This window comes from Lissotriton helveticus, chromosome 8, assembly GCF_964261635.1.
Source record: "Lissotriton helveticus chromosome 8, aLisHel1.1, whole genome shotgun sequence".
Classification (NCBI taxonomy): domain Eukaryota; kingdom Metazoa; phylum Chordata; class Amphibia; order Caudata; family Salamandridae; genus Lissotriton; species Lissotriton helveticus.
In genome coordinates, this window is record NC_136069.1 from 1,145,061,279 (window position 1) to 1,145,083,585 (window position 22,307).

The 22,307-nt window shown below is 40.8% G+C and overlaps 1 protein-coding gene across 1 annotated transcript in view; it reads left to right on the forward strand.

Moving 5' to 3' along the window:
- NMS (neuromedin S) overlaps positions 1–22,307 on the forward strand; it is a 307,847-nt gene that overhangs the window by 174,831 nt on the left and 110,709 nt on the right. Inside the window, exons 7-8 of the mRNA XM_078656141.1 lie at positions 4,711–4,785; positions 5,177–5,212. Coding sequence (XP_078512267.1) covers positions 4,711–4,785; positions 5,177–5,212 — 111 coding nt within the window. The remainder of the gene's footprint in view (positions 1–4,710; positions 4,786–5,176; positions 5,213–22,307) is intronic.

The following is a 22,307-nucleotide window of genomic DNA, read 5'->3' on the forward strand; positions in this document are numbered from 1 at the left end:
AATGTTGTCCCTTGTTCTTAAACCTTTTCTGAGCCCTTTGGTATACTTAATACATTAATTCTAGGCAGCTTTACCCATATTTGGCTTGTTTAAATTTGCCCTTAGCATGCTCAAATGGGCTTTTTAATATTATTCCTGAGGTATGTCTATAGTTTTTGTGATTGCCTTGGGCCTTGATTGGATCAAACTGTCTTTGGTCACTGACTAGCCACACCTGCCCCATCAGCCCCCGCTCTTCACTCTGCAATAAATTTAATGCATAGCCACTTCTCTCAATAGGAGGGAAAGGGACACGGAACGCCAGATAACAACCTCCTAAATCTGGGTCAAATCACCTCCAAGGGTGGTGGACACAATATGATGTGCATCTATCTCTCTCCTTTACTCCACGAGTGAATGCTGCTACATTGTGTTGGGTCTATTCTGTGGAGAACTTTGGGAGTACAGTATAATCTGTTTAGGAAAAAGGGACCTCATTCATAAAGGTCCTCTGCACTCGTGGCGGAGGCCCTGCAGTTGTGAGGGCAGTCTCTGCTCTTAGAATGGAATCTCCTTAATGAGAATTCTCATTGCAGAGATTCCTCCCCAAGTGCAGAGACTCCCCCACGACTGCGGGCTTCCCCCGCAAGTGTGAAGGCCCATTGAGAATCAGGCCCTTGAAGTGGATGAGTTTGTGTCTGTAACTGAAGGATGCTAGTTTAGTTTGTCTCCAGCAGTATTGCCAAGTCTTAGGGCCTATCTCTTCCCCAGTATCTTCCTCCCATTTTCTCAGAGGGTGGTTGTCCATTTCACTAGTATATCAGAACAAGAGCAATATAATTTCGAGATCCATCCCCTCATATTTTTGGTGTGAATCATTAATGTCATCAGTGGGAACTCTACCTGTTCCTTTGGGAATGTATATATTAAGAGGGTTTGTCACAAGATTCTTGCAGAATTGTTGAAGTGTTACAAACATACAGTTAGGAAAAAGCTATCCCATTTGTTTTAAAAATGCAGTGCATTCTCTACATCACCTCTGTGTCTAGTTATGGGCGTAAAGTGGGTTTTTTAGCAATCTTAAGCTTCAGCAAGTAAACACATGGTCTGCCTGATGCCGAGGCAGCCATCCAGACTGCTTAGTGTATACACCTGACATTTTGGATAAACTTGTAAGGTTTGGGTTGTTTACGGGTCAGTACCATTCCCATACCTCCCTTATTCACTTAATCCCCCTTAACTGGCAGGTTGAGAGCTCTTCTTTGAGGGCCAACTCTGTAATGCAAATTGTGGGCCCAATTCACAAAGGTTAAGTTTCACCTCAAGTCTAAATTCGGGTCTAAACCGAAAGTTCAGGTCTAAAGTTAGACTGCAGTTTGAAACTTAGACTTCTGGTCTAACTTTTCCTTTCTGAATCAGGCCTTGTGATTGTACTGCATTGTAGTACTTCTCTAAATCTGGAACCAAGAAGACTCCTTTGAGTTTCTTTGTGCCCACACTAATCTGGTTAACAGTGTATGGAGCTTGGCATAGAAATTCTTACTAAGAGGAATGGGTATGTTAGTGAACAAGTATAGGAACTTGGGTAAGAGCAGCATCTTCATCAATTCTGCTGGCAATGACGAGTTGGAACTGAATCAATCTCTCAGTCTGCATGCAAGCCTGTCCACAATTGGTCCATGGTTGTCCCTGAGGACCAACTCCCTGTCTATTTTAATGTAAATACCCAAATAATTAACCAATTCTTGCCCCATCTAAGTGGGAACTACAGGTCTGGTTTTCTGGTGCCATCTGTAAGAGGGAGCGTCTATGACTTCCACCAGTGTATTCGGATTTCTAAGTAACCTCAGAAGCTAAATATTTCCTAGTTAAATTCCCTTTGTTACTCTCATTGTTTTTTTTTACTTTCTTTTGTTAAGAACTTTATTTATGTAATTTTCACACCAAAACTGAGCGGTCATACACAAAATTCTTTGAGACAATCTCCATCGACTTATATCCATTATAGACATTTGAGTCCCAAACACATTACTATCATTGTTTTGGCAAATAGTAGGATGCCTTAGAAGTTTAGGGAATAGGAGGAAGCAGTTTGTTGAAACTTCATTGCTTCTGTCTATGTGAGCTTCCCTTAACCAGGAGGCCAGCACTCCATTGCAATGGCAGAGTGCAACCCTGCTCATATCTCGTCAATTGGGAAAGAGGCAGAATGTTGCGATTTCTATGTACTCTAGTCGTGGGTTCTGTGTAGAGCCTGGTTCTCCAACCTTTTCTGTAATAAGAGCTACTTATGTTCTATGAAAATCATCCTGAGCTACTTAATTATTAGTGACTGCATCAGGCAAAATTACATTAGTGGGCACCTTATCACTTCAGTGCATCAGGTGCGGTTGCCAGCAGTAATGTAGAAAAAGTTTGTCAATGCACCGCTTAGTTCTCTGAGAGTTTGTTTTTCAATAAGTATCTGAGAAAAATTAGGCTCTGGTTGCATACATATCCCCTGGCTTCCTGGATGACAGCTACTAAGTCGGTGTACAGCAAAATTACTGATCCCTGATATTTTAGTCACCCTTTCTCTTTTTCTAGTCTAAGTGCACAGTACAGTCTTAATAATTTAAGAGGTGCGCGATGATTGGTCTGGGGCGTCGCTTGGTTGGGGCCTTTCCACTATGAGCAGCTCTGAAAAATTAAACTTCTTGGTTTATCCCCTAGTAGTTTCTCAACAAAAAAATCAGGATTGGCATTATTTCTGATTTCTTCTAGCTCTACTATTCAAATGTTATTGTCCCTGGAGTCCTCATTTTTCAGAAATGTCCCTACCAAATCCTTCTCAGGGTGGCTTACTATGTTCATAAGGTCTTCTCGAGTGTGGAGACTCTGCACTCCACCTGATCTAGTTCCCTTCATTAGATCCGGTCACGTGATGAAGTGATCAATTTTTTCATCAAACATCTTTAGGCTTGACCTCATTTCAAACAGAATTTCTTTAAGGTGTGGTTCTAAATCCACTGATTTTTCCAGGCCCAGGCGAAATATATGTTACCTAGGTATAACCTCACGTAATTTTGTGTTATGTGATGTTCAAAGCAAAAATTTCGGGGAAACGAATGGAACAATGCAAATAACCAGAACGCAATGTCTGCTGTTTATGACGCTTATGTTTGTTGCACAAATTATTTAGCGGGAAATGCATCTTCATGTCCAAAATGTACATAAGGATGCATTTAATGCTAAAATATAGGCGAAATGCCAGTTTTTAATTTTGTGTAATTGGGTGTAATCATGTTTAATTTTCCATGTTTAGGCAAAAGCACACTATGCGAAATTCGCCCGTTGAGGGGAGATCAGAGTCATTGCCATAGTTTCTGGCTCCTTATGTTCAAAGAGCAATTTTCCCTGCTTGGGGTCCGTCTTTCCCATTATTCCTTTAGGCATCCCAGTCACCAGTTTTGAAGTGCTGTAAGATTGCTAAATCAAGCTGGCAGTATCAGCCTGAGTGGTTTATAGTGTTATTCAAATCCCCAAAAATATTAATCCCAAACAAACTAAAATTGTTTTGGGACAATGAATATAATTTGAAGGCAACTTAATGTCTTTATATATCTATCAAATAATATTTTGGTGTGTGTATATTTTAATGGGCAGATTTAAAATTCCTTTACCCAAGTGCTCTCTGACATCAAACTTTGCATATTTTTGCATGCAGCTAAACTGGCATTTTAGAACTGTAAAATCACATTATTGCTCCTTAATAATGGGTGGATGTTAGATTAGATTCTCTGTCAAAATACAATTTTATACTTAAGGACATTTTCGATCAAAGCCTTGAAGATGAATGCAATAAATGAGCTTATTTGATACTTGTGCCTGTATTATGAGTTGTATATTCTAAAGTAAACATTTGTAGCTAGCATGTACTCGTTATTTAGTTTAAGATTAGATGTTCAAGTAGACATAGAGATGAACAAGCACTGAGTAGATATGTTTTTAAATATTGGGAAATGCTACAAAGTGCACAAATATTGCTGTAACAATACCTGTTTAGAAAATCAAACCACAGTTCATGAATACATAAAATGGGTTCACGTTTTGTAGCATATAGTGGGCATAGTGATATCTTATAAGCAATTTAATTTTTGGTCAAGCATTACAGTGTTAGGTTAAGTACAAATTGTACCCTTAATGGAATGTAATTTATGACACAAAGAAAGTAAGTCACATCCATCCTAAAGCCTTCAGATTTTTCCAGGATAGTTTTGGTCTTGTAACTTCTGTTTCTTGAAGTTCTTAAACATGTCTTTCTCTCTAAATCTACTTGTGAAAATAACCCCTTTACTTTGTCTGATAGTCTGTACTTCTGTAGTCGTGTACTATATCAACTCACTGTTCTTAACACAGTGCCTTCTATAGATTGTCACACCAAAATGAACTATATTACATCATTTTGTTTCTACTCTTTGCCTTTTTAACATCCAATTTATTCAAGTGCAATTTATGGCAGTGCCTCTCTTAAAAGAGTGTTTGAAAAAATATATATTCCACTAGACGTTAGAGCTTTGATGTTCCTAAATTAACTTATTTGGGATTGATGTTGCTTACTAGTCTAATAATGTAATGTACATGCAGTTGACTTATGATCAACATTAACTTCTGTTCAGTGTCATTATTTGATTGCTCTGTTTGATGACATGACTAGTACCCACTAGTGTTCACAATATCTCTTTGTTGTAGTCTTCCCCTGTGCATCCTTTAATGCGCCTAGCTCCAAAGCTCTCAGACAGAAGAACGAAAAGGTTCCTTGATCCAGTATGCGCTTGTTTCTTCCACCCTTTATTACAACACTAAATTTTCATAATTTTTCTTGTTGTATATAGAATATTCCTGAATGAGCATGACTGTATAATTAAAAGTAAAAGTACATATGCATGCTTTTTACATCTCAGACAGTGACACATTTTTTACACATTTCAAAACATTTTTTTAAATTTCAGAAATATTTTTCTGCAACCACTGTTCCTTGAACTACCTTATTGTGATTGTTCTTACTTTATTTAAATTCTCGCTTTCATTCAAATGGACTGGAGCAATCTGCCAAAAGCGTTCTTTAGGATTAGTCTGAGAAAAGAGACGGCGAATGAGAGGGAGAGCCTCACGACAGATGCATACTCTGAAATTAATGTATGCTATCACCTTGCAGGAATCACACATTGCAACTGCGGAATTTACGAAGAAGGTAAGTAAACACTATGCAAAGTTTTGAGCATGCACAAGAGTAAGTATGTTGTGAATGAAGCTTGAAAAAAGAAGCACTGCTACTTTTACCAATCAAATTGATAAAAAGAATGTAGGACACGAATATAGCTGCAAATTGAAATATGTGTATTCCCAGCTCATCCATTTATAACTTCCACTTCCACTACCAAACCGTGTTTCTAATGCCTACCTTATTGATGTATAACACCAAAGCAAGACACTTTACCCAGACAAAAACACTCCCTATGGAAGTGAAATGTCTCTTTAATTACCCAGCCAAAGAATTATACTTATGATATCCCTAAAATGTTTAACAATTAATTGCAAATAGCCTAAATCCTAGTCAAAGAATTCACTAGTTTAGATTGTAATATCAGTCTGCCTAAAAATATTACACAGTTGGGCAGAAATTGTACCGATATGACCCAAAACTGTGTTCCAGAAAAGGTGTGAATTCTAAATGCCAAAAAGGTGACCACAAAATAGCTCTCCACTCAGTCTGACAGTGCTGGAAATAAAAATAAGGTATTGTACATCAGCTCTTTTTTCTTTTTGTGTTAGGTATGAAAAGTTCACTTTTGGCTTGCAGAATTATGGAAAGTGGGAACAAGGGTGAATTTCTACTGAGCTTCCATTTTGTGGCAGAAGCTTGACTATCGGCACATGCTGTGTTAGTGTGAAAAGTATTTTTACAAAACATATCCCTAGAAGTTTCCAAAAGAGCTTTCAGAGTGCAGGGGGTCAGTCAGAGATCAGGTAGTGACTTTCTTTCATTGGATTCTATGTTAATGAGTTTAGAATCTTGAGATAATAATTCATAGTATAAGCATCTTGATGGGGATTTTGATTTTTGAAGGGTATTTATCATAACTGTTTTCAGTTTTTACTGATTAACAGACAAGCAGTTCCAAATTCTGGTTGTGCCAAACAAAGTCAAACTTCAGGCTGACTGCAATGGAGGGCAGACCAGCTACAGGAACCCAGTTAGGCCAGTAGAACCAAAGTACCTTAAATCCTGGCTGCGGAGTGTTGTGTGGATCCTCATAGTAGATGCGTCACTCAGCAGAGTGAAAGCATTGGTTCGAAATGCAACAGGACTGTGGTGCGAGATCCTGATGTGCTGATGTTGAGGATCCTGTCAACCGGGCTGGCGATGCGCAGGCTAGTGTTGAAGCACAGCTGAGACAATGCGTCGTTTCCGATGAGTGGTAAAGCTTCAATGCAGAGGTCCATCATCATTGTAAAGGCTGTCATCATCGAGGGATGAGAGGAGTTTGCACTGGAAAAGCATTGCAAAGTGTTGTTTTCAAAGGCGATGCGTCGGTCCCAGATAAGGGATGCAGCGGCGATGCAAGTCTTTTGTGATTGGTCCAATCCACACAACAGCGGTGATGCGTAGGTTCTGCTCAGCCAAGGGGGGAGGATGCGTTGGTTCAGCTTGGGGATTCGTCGCTCAGCAGAGTATGGGTCTGTTCCACTGGAGAAACACCTTAGGTCCCACTTGCAACGGTCTGGTACTAGGGTGGCACCACTTGGCAGGCCAGACTCACAGATGGCAGAGTCCATGTGCAGAAGCAGGTTGGTTGGAAGTCTTTTATGTCTCTGAGACTTCATATTAGGAGGCCAGCCAGCAAGCCCTTGGAGTCACTCTGGGTTCAGGTGATCCAGGTCCAGGCCCTCAAACCCAAGCAAGATGGCAGCAGGCAGCAAGTCAGCAAAGCAAGGCAGGAGTTCAGGAAAACAGAAGTTCAGCAGAGTGGCAGTCCTTTCAGCAGCACAGCAGTCTTTCTTCCTAGCAGAGTCTTCACAGGTCCAGAAGTGTACGGAGGTGGTGGTGTCAGTGGTCCCATACTTATAGCCAGTTTGGCCTTTAAAGTGGGAAAAACTTCAAGGACAGGCCCATTAAGTGCACAGAAGTCCTACCCTTCATGCTCTGGCTCCAGTCTCACTACACGGGGTATGCAGCCCTTTGTGTGGGGACAGGACAAAGCCTATTCATTTTTTTTCTTATATATTTATTGAGTATTTTTTAATTATTCCCACAAGAGGAGAATACAGAAGTATAAGAAACTGTAGTTAAGTTGAACGGTCCGTAAATGCAATAATTTAGAGCGAAAATTAGCATAGTTACATAAGATACACAACTATTCAAATAACAATAGCTACAGAGACCTACAGAGAGTTAGCATGGAGGGTAAGGTGCAAATAGTTATTGGCCCCTACCGTGCCAACAGACGCCTTAGATCAGACCATGTATAACTAGCCACCATCCCAGAAATTAGGAAAGCCAGAATTGGAGGCCGCCTGTTCTCATATAATGCATCAAAACTGTGGAACTCCATTCCTCTTGATCTACGGAAAGAAACTAACCATCTCATCTTCCATAAACTGTTAAAGACCTGACTATTTCCTTAATTTGGTTGCTGCGCTGTTCCTTCCGCTGTAAGCGCTGGGATGCCTCCGGGTAGCCATGCACTATATAAAAAACCCTTCATTCATTCATTCATAGTGCTTCAAATATAGACCAATGCAAAACAAGTAAATGCATATTTCTATCAGCGAGTCCGCTCTGGCGACCTCTTAATGCCACAGCATGATAAACAATAAGGGTATTCCATGAGGCCATAACCTTCATTCACATCTCAGAGAAAAAAGGAGAGGCTCAGGGGGCGAAGCTAAAGTGCATGTAGTGCTCCCCATAATCAAAAAAGAACATAATACAAAAACTTCATACCCATTCAATTAAGACACCTTCTAAAGAGGGATATATAAAAAAGGCCCATTCACTTCCCATGTGTCAACAGGCGTGTCCTCGCCCAGATTTGTAGTGGGGCCCAGATGTGTCCTCTACCTTTTCCTGGCCTTTCTTCCTTTTCAGATATATAGGTTAAGTTCTAGGTTTTAAATCAGCAGTAATTGAGCTAACCATTCATGAATGTCGGGGATGTTGGCCATGCCATGCTGACGCTATGCCGATCCGGACTGCGGCCATTGCTACAAAAACGAAAAGCTCCCCTGACCTAGTGACCATATCATTATGTTTGCCTAGTAGTACTAGCTGAGGGATCATTGTAATGTCCAGCGATAATGATGTTTCCGTAAATCTGTTTATCTCTTGTTTCAATAAATCCAGTGCGGGACAAGAACTGAACATGTGCACCAGGTCTGCCTCCTGACTTTGACAGCAGGTCGGCCAATTCCAGCATTCCCTCCCCATTGAGCAGTTTTTGCCAGCATATAGTATAGGTCAAAAAGTGGTTTTAAAACTTTGCGCCTGCAATCCTGCAGATAACAATAAAGTGCAACTAGGTTCTAAAGGTTCATAAAAACAACAATTAGTAGTAATTAACCCCTTCTGTCATTTGCCAAAATATTTTTCCAAATCATCAGACATGCCACCACTGAGATATTCATAAATCTGACTAATAGTACATCTAGACTCAATCCTCATGATTTCCATCAAGGTCAGCTTAACAAATCCGCTCGATCCCCTTCCCGTTTTGGAGAGAAAATCACGAATCTGAAGGTATTAAAAAAATTCCCTCCTGTCCAGCCCAAAATCCTGCGGCAGTTCTTCAAATTATGCAATTGTGTCTCCTATGTAAAAGTCCCCTAGTCTACTTAGACCCCTGGCCTCCCATATGTGACAACAGGAATCCCGCAACAGTAAGGGAGGACAAAGAGGTTCCCACATTGGGGTACAGTAATTGAGTTTGCCTAATCCATTTATTTTCTTCATCTTTGCCCAAATCTTAAAAGCCACACTAAGGGGCAGATTTATGATGGTAATGCGCCACGTTTACGTCACGCAACTGCGGCGTAAACGTGGCGCATCCCTACAACCCATTTACAACGTGACGCATCTAGGCAGATGCGTCACCTTGTAAAGCCCTGCGCCACTTGTGGGCGTTCCGGCGCAGGGTGGGCGTTCCGGGGCAGGTGCGCCTCGCAAAAGTGGCTGAGTGAAATCTATGAGATTTCACTCAGTCACTTTCAGGCCAATGCTGAGTCAAAACCCTGCGCCTGCTTGAAGCAGGCGTAGGTCTTGACGCAGCATTGGTCAGATAGGGCACCCCCTAGCCTTGTTGGAGCTGCGTCGCGCTTGCGACGCAACTCCAGCAATGCGCCGCCTTTACGGCATCTGTGCCGTTTTTGCCCCATGGTGCGCCGCATTGTAAATGCGGCCCACCATGGGTGGCGGAGCAGCGGCGCAATATGACTGGCGCATCCCTGGGGATGCGCCAGTCATCATAAATCTGCCCCTTCGCTACCACCAATAAGAGAGCTCATGTATTGTAGAGCAGCAGCCCACTGATAGAATTTGAAATGGGGAAAAGCCCACCACCTCTTTCTCTGTTTAGCATCAGAAATGTAAGAGCCCTTCTGGCCTTAGCATACAACCAGATAAAGCTGCTGACCATATCTTTCATCATTTTAAACAATTGATTTTCAAAGTCAAGAGGAATTGCCCTGAAGAGATACAGCACCTTGGGTAGGAATAACATCTTGACAACATTACAGCAGGCAATAATGGACATATGTAAGTTATCCATCCTCCATAAATATCTTTTTTGCTTTACAAAGTATTAAGGCTAGGTTGGTTTCCGCAATCTGCTCTAACTCTGCTGTAATACTAATTTCCATTTAAACTGCTTCTCTAACAATGTGAACATCAGCAGTTTGTACATATTTTTTGGGTATCATATGAGTCTTAAGCTGATTTTGGGAGTAACCAGACACTTTCCCAAATTCCGAAGCTTTTTTTACAACCACTCACATTGATGTCGCTGGGTCGGGTGTCACTAATGCAATATCATCTGCATGCATCAAGATCTTAGTGCTCTTACCATGGAATTGCATAGTCTTGATTAGAGCATTAGACTCCAGCCTACTAATTAGAGGACCTATTTAAACAGCAAACAATAAACGGTAGCAGTGACACCCCTGACTTGTCACTTCCATAATTCTAATAGGATCAGATTGGACCCCCATTATTTGGAACTGGGCAGTGGGATTATGATAGACAGATTATGCACTGGGCCCAATCCACAGAACAGCTGCGATGCATCGATTCTGCTCAAGGATGCACCTCTCAGCTAAGCAGATGCATTGCTTTGGCTCAAGGATGCACCGCTCAGCAGAGTAGATGCGTTGATTCTGCTGGTAAGCACCTTAGACCCACTTTATAGGGTTCAGGACTGAGGTGGCACCACTTGGCAGGGTAGAATCAAGGTCCTTGGAAGCCTGTTATATCTCTGAGGCTTCAGCCAACTAGCGCTTTGAGTCACTCTGGGTTCTGAGTTCAAGAGATTCAGGTCCAGTCATTCTTACCTAGACAAGAGGACAGCAGGTAAGAACAACAAAGCAGGAATCCAGCAGAGTAGCGGTCCAACAGAGCGACAGTCCTTTCAGCAGTACAGCAGTGCTTCTTCCTGACAGAGTATCCACTGGTCTAGAAGTGTAGAGAAGCGGTGGTGTCTGAGATCAGGTAGTTATACCCAGTTGTGCCTTTGAAGTGGGGGAGACTTCAAAGACTCGGTCCTTTGTGCCCTGGCTCCAGACTTACTATAGGGTGTTATGCATCCTTTTGTGTGTGGACAGGACATAGCATATTCAGGTGTAAGTGAGGCAGGGTCCAACTCCTCCCTCTCATCCTCCCAGGATGGTCCATCAAGTGACACCTATGCTCCCATTGTTTGTGGCTGTCTAGGAGGAATACACAAATGCCAGCTGTTACCCACCCCAGACATGTGGTCAAAGACAGGCAGCAGACACAAAATAGCTAAAGTAAGAAAATGCCAACTTTCTAAAAGTTCAACAAACAAAACAATGCCCAAACTGACTCTACCTTAAAAATATACAGTTAACCCAAGAATGCTATATTCAATCAAAAGCGATCACTGTTTTATCTTTTTACACTTTCGTTTTTTGTTATTTTTTGTTAAAAATAGAAGACCATACAAAATTAATCAAAACATGTTATCCCTCCCACCAACAGAAATTAATACAAAATAGAGGATACAAACAAAATCAATTCACACAAATGCACACAAAAAATAATACACAAATGACATGAATGCAATACACCAATAAGTCAGTTCTTATTTTACAATATCCAGAGCACAGACTAAAGGGAAAATCATGGATATCCCCTTATCAAACAATTCAAAAAAGTTCAACTGCTCTCTGATTTCATGGACAATGACCTTCTGCCTACATCTGACTTCTTTCACCAGGTTTGTATCTTTTGCTACAGCAATTGTTCATACCCTGGAATGGAAAACATGGTCCCCTATTGATTTTAGACTCGTCATTTGAGCAATTTGAGAAATTTTTTCAGAATCCGCATGGTTTTTCACAGCACTTTGGGCGTTTACTCGCTGTCCAGGGAGGCATCGTTTGTTTGGAGTAGAAGGGTTCTGTCACCCTTTTTTTCAGTTACAGAATCCAAACAACGCATTAGTGCTTATGCTTCAAGCCATCTGAGAGTGGATATCAGTTCTGTGTCCTGAGGAGAACCCCACAAAGGATTATTTATGTAGGAGTTTCGAAATGTGTTGACGAGTATTAGTGGGACTACTGTCACAATTGAAAATTGTTTTAAATACAGAGAGACTTCGAATTCCAGGGAATTAACAATTGGTGTAGCAAAGGTGAAAGATTTTTTTTGTACTCACTGTTTTGTGTTCATTTTTGTTGGTGGGAGGGATACAATTTGTGGATTAATTTTGTATGGTTTTCTATGTTTGACAAAAAATAACAAAAAAAGAAAGTGTTGTTTTAAAAAGATTAAACAGTAATCGCTTTAATTGAATATAGCATTTTTGGATTTATTTTATATATTTGAGCTAGAGTCAGTTTTGGCATGGTTTTGTTTGTTGGGCTTTTAGGTGGCTCAGCCTAACTGACAATAAGGGCCCAACCCTGTGTATAGTACAACTTTCTAAAAGTGGCATCTTCAAAGTTGTAAGTTAAATTCCGACTTCACCATAATTTAGGATTTTAAATTAAGATTCCAGAGACACCAGATTTGAGGGCTTATCTCTTCCCAATTGGAAATTACACTTATAAAATGGATTACGGTAATCTCAATTTTATCCAATGGGATTGATAGGCCATGTTGTTGTGAAAAAACAACTTTGAGAGTTTTTCACTATCAGGGCATGTAAAACTTAAAAGTACTTGCCCTGCTTTTTTAAATTCATTGCACTCTGCCCTCTGAGTTGTCCAGGGCCTACTTTAGGGGTGACTTATATGTATGAAAAGGGAAGGTTTGAGTCTGTCAAAAGGTGATCAGGTTCACAATAGGCTTACTTAAGATCAGGTTATTTTGGGCACAACATTATTGGCGTCAGGGTCAAATGGTCACGCTGCCGGTTACGGCAGTGAGATAGCAGAGATTTGGATCATACATTTTTGCAGTGAGTTTATTGTTTGTTTGAGGTTTGATGTTACACAATTAGTTTCTGAGCAGGGTTAAGTCTAATATTTGGCACATTTCACTGTGGAGTAATTGTACACAGATTCAACATCGGACATTTTCATTTATGTGCTTTTTCACGATAACCTTTTGATCACACTGAACACGTACTTTGTGGTGTTATTGGTTGCAGCATGATTTGGTGGTGATTTCTGTGTATTCACTCTTTTGATAGTAACATGTCAAATACAGTTTAAACGTCTCATTTATGTTTGTGTCTTGTGATTATTCATGGTGATTGATGGGCCTCTTTTACCTTACAGACCCCTGATAAAGGGCTTTTCTGCCCGAAATGATTTGGGCGAATATTTGTGTGACTACCTAGGACATAATGTGAATTCTAACGTGTTGCAAAAAAAAGCCTGGATGGGCATTTCTTTAGCATCTAAAGTTTGGTATTATGCAGCCCTTGTGTGAATTTGAAATTACTTAAAACCATTGCAATAAACATGGATTACAATGGATTATTTAGATGGATTCTAGGTGTTTGATTTCTGCAACTTATGTTGCATGGCTGTTGCGGCTCAAGTATGTTGGGTGACGACTCACCAGCTAGATATGACAATTCTATTTCCATTAACTTGAACAGAGCACATGTCAGGGCAGCATGCCAGAACCTTGCCATTGAGCAGTTCTCCAAAAACTGCTGATTATGAGCAAAAGAATGTGTGCATTCTATCACTTCTTTTGACCATTGCATATTTCAGTCCTGTCCAATCGTTTGCACCTTGACGTGAAATTGAATAAAGAGCAAAATCCAATCTTGGAGACAATTTGAAGATGCTAGGGTGTATCCAACTCATTGGCGGATGCCATCTTTACATCATCAAACAATGGAACAATTATTCATAGGGCACTGTTTTTTTATTTTATTTTTTTATGTTAATGTCAACCCTTTAAACAAAAAATTTTGAGTCAATTCATGACGCATAATGTTTATTTTCACATTATTGTTCACATCTAATACTTTGTAGATTGCATCTTTTTATTTAGAATCAACCAGTATTGTTGGTCATTAGTATGATTTAAGCTCTTATGTACGATTATGACATTCATGATCTGTTTTAACGATAGGATTCACACATTTATTCTATGTTTACTTTTTGGACCAATCATTGTAGTCTCGTGTTTTGTTTTAATTTCATGACAGTTTAAATGGAGAGATTTCACCTGTGGGGTTCACAATAGGCTTACTTAAGATCAGTTCATTTTGCGCACAGCACTTTTGGGGTGAAATTCAAATGCCCACACTTACGGTGGTGAGATAACAGAGATGTAGATCTTACATTTTTGCAAAGTGAATTTATTGTTTGGTTGAGGTTTGATAGTATACATTTATTTATTTGATCGTTTTTTTTATAGCGCAAACCCGAGCGCTTTACAAATTTACAGAGAGCAGTGCAGTGATAACAAGAAAATCAGATATGAACAAGAAAACCACAGGATGTAGGTAGCACCCAGAGAAGTAAGGGTACGCTTTACAATGTTCAAGAGCAAAGGAGATAAATCAATAAAAGCCAAATTATCATAGTCAATAAAATTGTAGGATCAGGCAGTGTCAAGAAATGGGAGGGTAGAGACAGGACTGATGAGTTGAAAACACTGAAGTCACCGGTGAGAGTAGTCATGAGTGTGATTGAGATATCTTAGTAGCTAGGGAAGAAATGTGTTCATAAGGAGTACTTTGACTTCTTCTTGAAGGAAATAGTTGAGGGACTCATTCTGACTTCAGGGCGCAAGGTGTTCCAGAGAAAGATTGATTGTAAGTTTTCTTGTTGTAGTTACACAATTTGTTTCTGTACAGGGTTTTGTCTAAAATTGGGCACATTTCATTTATGCTGTAATTGCACACTGATTCAGCATCGGACATTTTCGTTTGTGCACTCTTCCATTATAATCTTTGGATCAAACTGATCACGAACTCTGTGGTGTTATTGGTTACAGCATGATTTGGTTGTGTTTTGTGATTATTCATGGTTATTGATGGGCCTCTTTTACATCACAGACCCCTGACGAAGAGCTTTTCTGCCTGAAATGCATTGGTTGAATATTTGTATGACAAGCTACGACATAATTTGAATTCTAACGTGCTGCAGTAAAAAGCCTAGATGGACAATTCTTTAGCATTTAAAGTTTGGGATTATGCAGCCCTTGTGTGAATTTGGAAATGAGTGAAAAACTTTGGAATAAACATGGATTACAATGGATTACTTGGATGGATTCTTGGTGAATGATTTCTGCAGTTTATGCTTGCATGGCTGTCGCGGCCTGAGTCCAGTGGGTGACGACCCACCAGTTACTTAGGCCAAAAGGTTTATTTTGCCAGATCGAAATGGCAGTGTAAACTGCACACACAGGCTCTGCCATGGCAGGCCTGAGGCATAGCTAAAGGGCTACTTAAGTGGGTGGCACAGTCAGTGATGAAGGCCCACTAGTAGCAGTTAATTTACAGGCCTGGGGACACAGGGTATCATTTTACACGAGACCTATAAGTAAATTAATTGTCCCAATTTGGGATGAACCAATATTACCATCTTCAGGGGAGAGAGCACACGCTCTTTAGCACTGGTTAGCAGTGGTAAAGTGCACTGAATCCTAATACCAGCAAAAAAGAGGTCAGAAAAGTGGAGGAGGAAGGCAAAGAGTTGTTGGGAAGACCTCCTAAGGCTGTCATATCTAACATGACTTGACAGGGCAACTGTCGCCAAACAATTATGTGAGAGTCACTAGAAAGGGGCTTTGGATCCACCCACATGTTGAGAGCCAGGAGTACATGTTTTGATTGGGCAGAAGTGTGCGAGCCAAAAAAAGAGCATGCAGCTGTGATCATTTTGCTTATTTATCTAGTTGTTTAAACTTGAAATTTCAGGGGCACACACATGATACTGAAATGCTATTAACGTGTCTTAGATAATTAGATAAATTATATTGTTTTTCTCTGGCAGCAGCACAGATGGAAGGAGGACAGTCATTAACATAAATGGATTTTTTTCGGTCTTGCTTGCCATGCAACTGTCATCTGACCTTTTAACCTACACTAATATTATCCTACAGTTCATAGCTGACACACAAATAAATATCTATTCCCTTGCCAATTATTTGTAATACTTCACATTACCAAACAACATTCCTTTAAAGGCAGACCTATTCACATTGCCAATGCTTGTTACAGCTTTGAGTGACATGGAATAGTCCAAACTGTGACATTTATAGGAGTGTGATGGCTAGTGAATAGCATGGCATTTGGCAGCACTGGCAGGGCAGTGGGGAGCGCGAGCAGCAGTGGCCTCCTGAGAGATAGTTGGGTCCCTGCCAGTTACTTTTTCACAAATCAAGCATTGCAGACAAGCAAGGACATTTCGGAAAGTAGGTGTATCTATCCAAAAAGTCATGTATATAACCTCAAAGCTCATGTTAGTCACTGATCCTGTTCAATTTATATTTCAAATCTATGCATGACCGGTAAGGTGAAGTTTCACAAGTAAGACAATGGCACTCATGTGGGGTTCAAACTACAAAAAACGCTCAGGAAATTATAACAATAAAGCAGTGGAGGTATTTGGAAGAATACAAAAGTGGATAGACGCAACCTATTGTATTGTGCTAAACTACAATAGTCTTATTAAAGACAAGGCAGAGTTTCTTGTGATCAACTCAGACCCATCTAGAATAAAATGATGGCAACTTCCACTGCTTAAAGGTGGTTAAAACTGAAATAACCGCTAGAGACAAGTTCAAAAGACTTGGGGGGTCATTAGGATGGCGGGCGGATTGCCCCCGCCAGGCTGGCGGTAGCCACCGCCGGCCTGGTGAGGGCAATCCGCCCGCCATCCCCAGCTAAATGACCCCCCATCCATATTAGTATGGCGGGAAGACCGTCCACCGCTTTTCCGCCCCGGCACCGCCCCGGCACCGCGCAGTGCCTGCCGCTTTGTTTATGTAAATGCGTCACATGCATTTTTAGCAGTGTGGCAGGCGGTGCTGAGAGCACCGCCCGCCACAATGCTAAACATGCAGGATGCGCCCACCACAGTGGCGGGTGCATCCTAATCCCCCCCCGCGGGACCCCCGCCCTTATGGCTTGTGGTCCCAATCACCGATAGGATGGCAGGCGGACTTAGTCTGCCCGCCATCCTAATGACCCCCTTGGTGTTCTATTCGGTAATAGGAGGTCAATGGATAGACGATTAATCTCAGTTATCTCAGCTACTAGCTATCATTTGAAATTATTGAAACAAAAGTAAACCTTCTTGGGGAAAAAGATAAAGTATTCATTGTTAGACTCATTATTAGTGTAAAAAAAGGAGTACCCAGATGTTAGACTTGACATCCTTGGCATGGTATTCCACCAAATTTTTTCCTTCACTACTCCTGTTTTGCTGAATTTGTTTCTGTTGGCTTTAGGACATTGTACACTTTAAACATACTAAAATTGGCTTACACCTACTTGGCACATTTAATTTACTTGCAAGTCCCTAGAAAATGTTACTACATTAACCCAAGGCCTGTAAATTAAATGCTACTAGTGGACCTGCAGCACAGTTTTAAACTGCATTTCGATCTGGCAAAACACACCTTTTGCCAGGTCTAAACCATCCTATTTAATAAGTATAAATCACCCCTAAGCTAGAAGTAAAAGGCTCCTAGGGCAGGGTGAATTGATTAAAAAATTTAGAACATGTGTACTGAAGTTTTACATGTCCTGGCAGTAGAAAACTTCAAAAGTCATTTTTCACTGTAAGGCTATCTCTCCCTTTGACTAACATTGGGTTACCTTATTAAATTTAACCTGTCCTAACTTTGGATTTGGAGCAGATAGAGATATGCTGTTTACATTCAAATGAATTTGAAGTGCTCTTTAATGGTACAGTCTGATTTTTTGTCACAATTCTGAAAATGCTACTTTTATAAAGTTGAACCAACAACTGGGGTTAGGCCATATAATTTATTAGACAAAAAAAAGGGGGGGGGGACTGACACCTTCTAAACGTATATGCTGTCTCTTTGTAGCAAGGGTCCAACAACAATTATTTGGTTTGATCAGGTTATTTTTTTAACCTTGTCATTCATTGATATTTTACTTTTTTTCACCAAAAATTCAAATGTTTGAAAAGAATAACACTAATTTATTCCATTCTTTCTGGCCGTGACCAAAGGAAGGATGAGTCAAGCACCCGCTCAGACAAAATATGAAGCCCCCAGCGATTCGGTAATATTTTTCGTACAGAGGACATGTGGGAGCAACGCTGCACCCGTGCAGTTTCGAAAATTCACCCTAAGTTCCATTGCGAGCGTCACCATTAGTGAGACCATTTTCCGTCAGATTATACCGGTCTTCAACAAATACGAAGCCCTGATGAGAGCCCCAGAACTTCTTGCCTGGGACTCGAAACGCGTGGGCATTTAGAGACACAGAGGAACTGTGAATCATAACTAATTCAATTTGAGGGAAATTAAATGAAAACTATCACCCTCTGTTTGTATTAATTGTTCTCTGTGTTTTGTTCAGGAGAGGCAAAATAATTGGCAAACTCTAGGTGATTTGTTGATAAATAAGAAATGGTGCAAGGATATGTTAGCCATTTGTTTGATGTAGTGATGTTACGTGTTTTAATGTTTGTTGTGTATGAATATTGATATCAGACAGGGGCACACTTTTATTATTGATTACATTATGGTAGATGTGAAATTTTGGCATAAAGTGTTAGATTTTAAACTCAGTCCTTGCTATGATAGTGACCATAATGCCTCATTCTAGCAATAACTACACCTTTTGCTAAGAATTCATCTGTTAAATTGCCAGCCTTAGACACAGGCCTGATTCAGTCTAATGGAGGGAGAAGAGTTCGCTGGGGCAAATTCTCCCAGTCAGAAGAAAAACTGGCCATGCTCTATCAACAAACCCTCCCATATTTCACGGTTGTACACCAAGCTGCACAGACAAGGGGTACCTCTAGTTATAATGCAACAATCTTTAAAAATCACCAAGAACTGTTTACATCCATGGCCGCTTTTTTTTTACCGAAACAAAAAGCCCAGGGCATCCAAAAAATCCCAACACCCATGGTTTAATTCAAATTGCCGCAAGGCTAAAAACGGCCTTGTCACCGCCATCAAAAGCAATATCAGGCCAGCAGTTATAGAAGCGAGGCAAAATATAAGAATGTCATTGTCAAGGCCAAAAAAAGCTGAGAATCGCAAAAGTGGGATGAGCTAAGAAGTGCCTTATCATATCATGATCTGAGGACCTTCTGGAATATTATCAACTCAGGGTCTCCGGAGGGCAAATCAGCCATAGTACCCAATATCAGTGAAGTAGTATGGAAGGACCATTTTTAATCTCTCTACACAAGGGTTGATGACGGGGAAGGACAAGTGCATAGACCCCACCATCCCCTTGTATGATATCTGCAGAAACTTCACCGATTTCGCTGAGAGAAGTTTCTGAGGCCTTGGGCATGATTAAACCAGCAAAAGCCGCAGGGCTGGATAAGATCCCTGGTGATCTCTTGCGCTCTGAGCCGACAGTCTGGGCCCCTTACCTATCTTCCCAGTTTAATGCAATTCTCCAAGGCATGGCGATTCCCACCACCTGGGCAGGGGCCGAAATAATACCAATTTTTAAAAAGAGCTCTAGCTCTTACCTGTCAACTATCGTCCGATTAGTTTGATAGATGTAAGCCAAAAAATGTTTGCACGTGTCCTACTGGGGTGTCTCCAAAACTGGATGGAGGAACATAACATCCTTACTCCCCTCCAAGCCGGTTTTCAAGCAAGGATATTAACAACCGACCAGATCCTAAGGCTACAGATGATTTTCTGGAAAACTGTCAGTATAGAGGGTGGCAGACTCTATCTAATATTTGTAGACCTTTAGTCAGCTTTCGATCTGGTCCCAAGGGACAAACTTTGGGCTACTCTATTAGACATGGGTGTCCCAGAGTATCTTTGCCATCAGTTAAAAAACTTACATGAGGGCAACTTTGCTAGAATTAGATTTGGTAAAAACGGCGAACTCTCATCTCCCCTGCCTGTCGAGAGAGAGTTCCCGCAAGGCTGTATACTGGCCCCAACTCTCTTCTGCCTTTTTATCAATGGCCTAATAGAATCATTAAATGCTGGGGTAAACATTGATGCTCCCAAGTTGGCGAAACGCACTATACCTGCCCTCATGTTTGCAGATGATACCCTCCTGCTTGCCAAATCCCCTATGGTAATTCAGAGAACCCTGGACAATTTTAGCGCCTTCTGTAAACATCAGGGACTAGAAATTAACCTTCAAAAAACAAAGTACATGGCTTTTAACGTAGGCACCACCACTCGCCCAAACCCTTCTCTGGATGGAAGATCCCTAGAGATGGTTTCTATATTTGGGTACCTGGGAATCACATTGACAGAGAAAATGGATTGGGGAGCCCAAATTAGTTAAGTAGGCTTAAAATTATCCCAGACTATGGGGAGCATTTTAAAACTCTATAGGTTATGTTCCGAAAAATGGGTGAGTCCAGTGGTGGAAATTAACAAGGCCCAGGCCAGGACGGCTGCACTTTTTGGAGCCGAGCTATGGGAGCATTATAAATCTGGCCAGCTAGCCCGTACTGAAAATGTATTTGCTAGACAACTCATTGGATTGCAACCCAGTACACCATTAATACCCCTACGTATGGAGCTAGGGATCAGACCTATCGAGGAAGGAGCTGCTCTTAGACCTTTACTATACCGGTGGCGCCTGTGGTCCACCCTTGAATTAGCCTCTTATAGAGAAGAACTGATCGATGTCATGGGGTTGCGAGGTGCAGGGAAGTTGCCTTGGCCGTTATTTGTCAAGAAAACATGTGAGGACTTGGGCAGGGGCAGCTTGTGGCACAATGCAGAAGAAATCTCCCAAATAACTTCAAGAAAAGCTTTAGTTGAGAGTTATAGAGACCGTAAACTCTCCCAGCTTGAGATGAGACCTGTAATAGGGAGATTGACGGCTGAGTTCCTGTAAGTAAAAACAACATACATCTTAGAACCAGTGTTGGACGACATACAGCCACTCCTGGCTAAGAAGCTTTATCTGCAATTTAGGCATGGAGTCCTTCCGCTGCGCTAATTTACAAAAAAGTCGGAGGGCTACACAAAAGCAGAGTGCCCTGTGTGCCTTAACGTAGATGAGACTGATCTCCATGTGATATTTTTTTGCCAGGGATACAGGAAGGCCAGGTCGCAATGGCTACTACAACTTTGCAGGAACTTGGGGTCGAGATATTGTCGTAAAGTGTATAGGATTTTAAAATCTGACACACGCATGCCCATTGTTTTTTATTTCACTCTTTTTATTCACCATGTGGTGCTCGCATAGAGCTATCTTGAATAAGTCTCTAAATACGAATGACAATTGTCTATGACATGTTTTAATAGATGTTCTTGCACAAGTTGTATTTACTTGGCTCATGAAGACAAATGAATTATTTTTAAATACCAAATGCCTAACTTTGAATGTATATAGACCTTTCCCCCTGAATATTTGTGGTTTTATTCATGCATTGTGATGATAACTGTAGGCAAATATGCCGGTTGTGTACAATATTTTCTATTTTGCTTACTTTGCCTTTGTTTTTTAGTCACAATTTTTATGTTTAGTGCAATTCTTAAACTTGTAATACTAAATGGAGCTAATAATCATATGGAACTAGCCTCTAAAAGCATATGCACATACACTTTATGCCCTGCTCTATAAGATGGCTGATGCCTGGGAAAGTTCTCCCAGCGCGTTGAATGTAAATCCTTTCATCTTGCTTTTTATTTATTGTATTTTATCCGATTTTTAAATACTATTCATTAATTGTGCTTTTATGGCCAATTGTGACAAAATAAAGTTTTATTAACAGAGCAAATAGTCATTGAATTTCTCATTTGCTAATGTTTATGTGTTTGGAATTAATTAGTGTTATTCTTTTTAAATATTTGAATTTTTGTGTGAAAAAAAAGTAAAATATATCAAAGAATGACAAGGTTAAATAAATAACCTGATCAAACCAAAATAATTGTTGTTTGACCATTGCTACAAAGAGACAGCATATAAGTTGAGAAGGTGTCAGGTCCCCCCCTCTTTTTTGTCCAATAAACTTTTATAAAGTTGGCATTTTTTTGTCCCAACCATTTGTGCCCTGGGTCACATGACTGTGAATGGCTCTACTGTTACGGTTTGTGTATACCTTCCATAAAGTGGCACTAAGGAGGCTTAGGTGCAGACAGCATTGGCTATCCTGGCTCGATGACTAATAAGGGGATGTACCCAGCCACTATTATACTTCAAAGGGCTTTGCCTTCTGCCCACACAAGGGAAGCTGACACCAGGCCTGCCCTGCTGTTTGACACCCCAGACAGTTTGGAACCTTGGCAGAGAAGGGTAGGAACTGTCCCGAGCCAGAAGTAGGGGTAGGACAGGGAGAACCCCACACAAAGACTGATATAAATATTAGACCTCCAGAGCCACTCATCAGAACACTCCTGGACCTGTGGAAGGTACAGAACAAGGACTGCCCTGGTACTAGAGGACTGTCTTACTGCTTGAAGGACTGCTTTACTGTCTGAGAAGGAAGAATTGGCC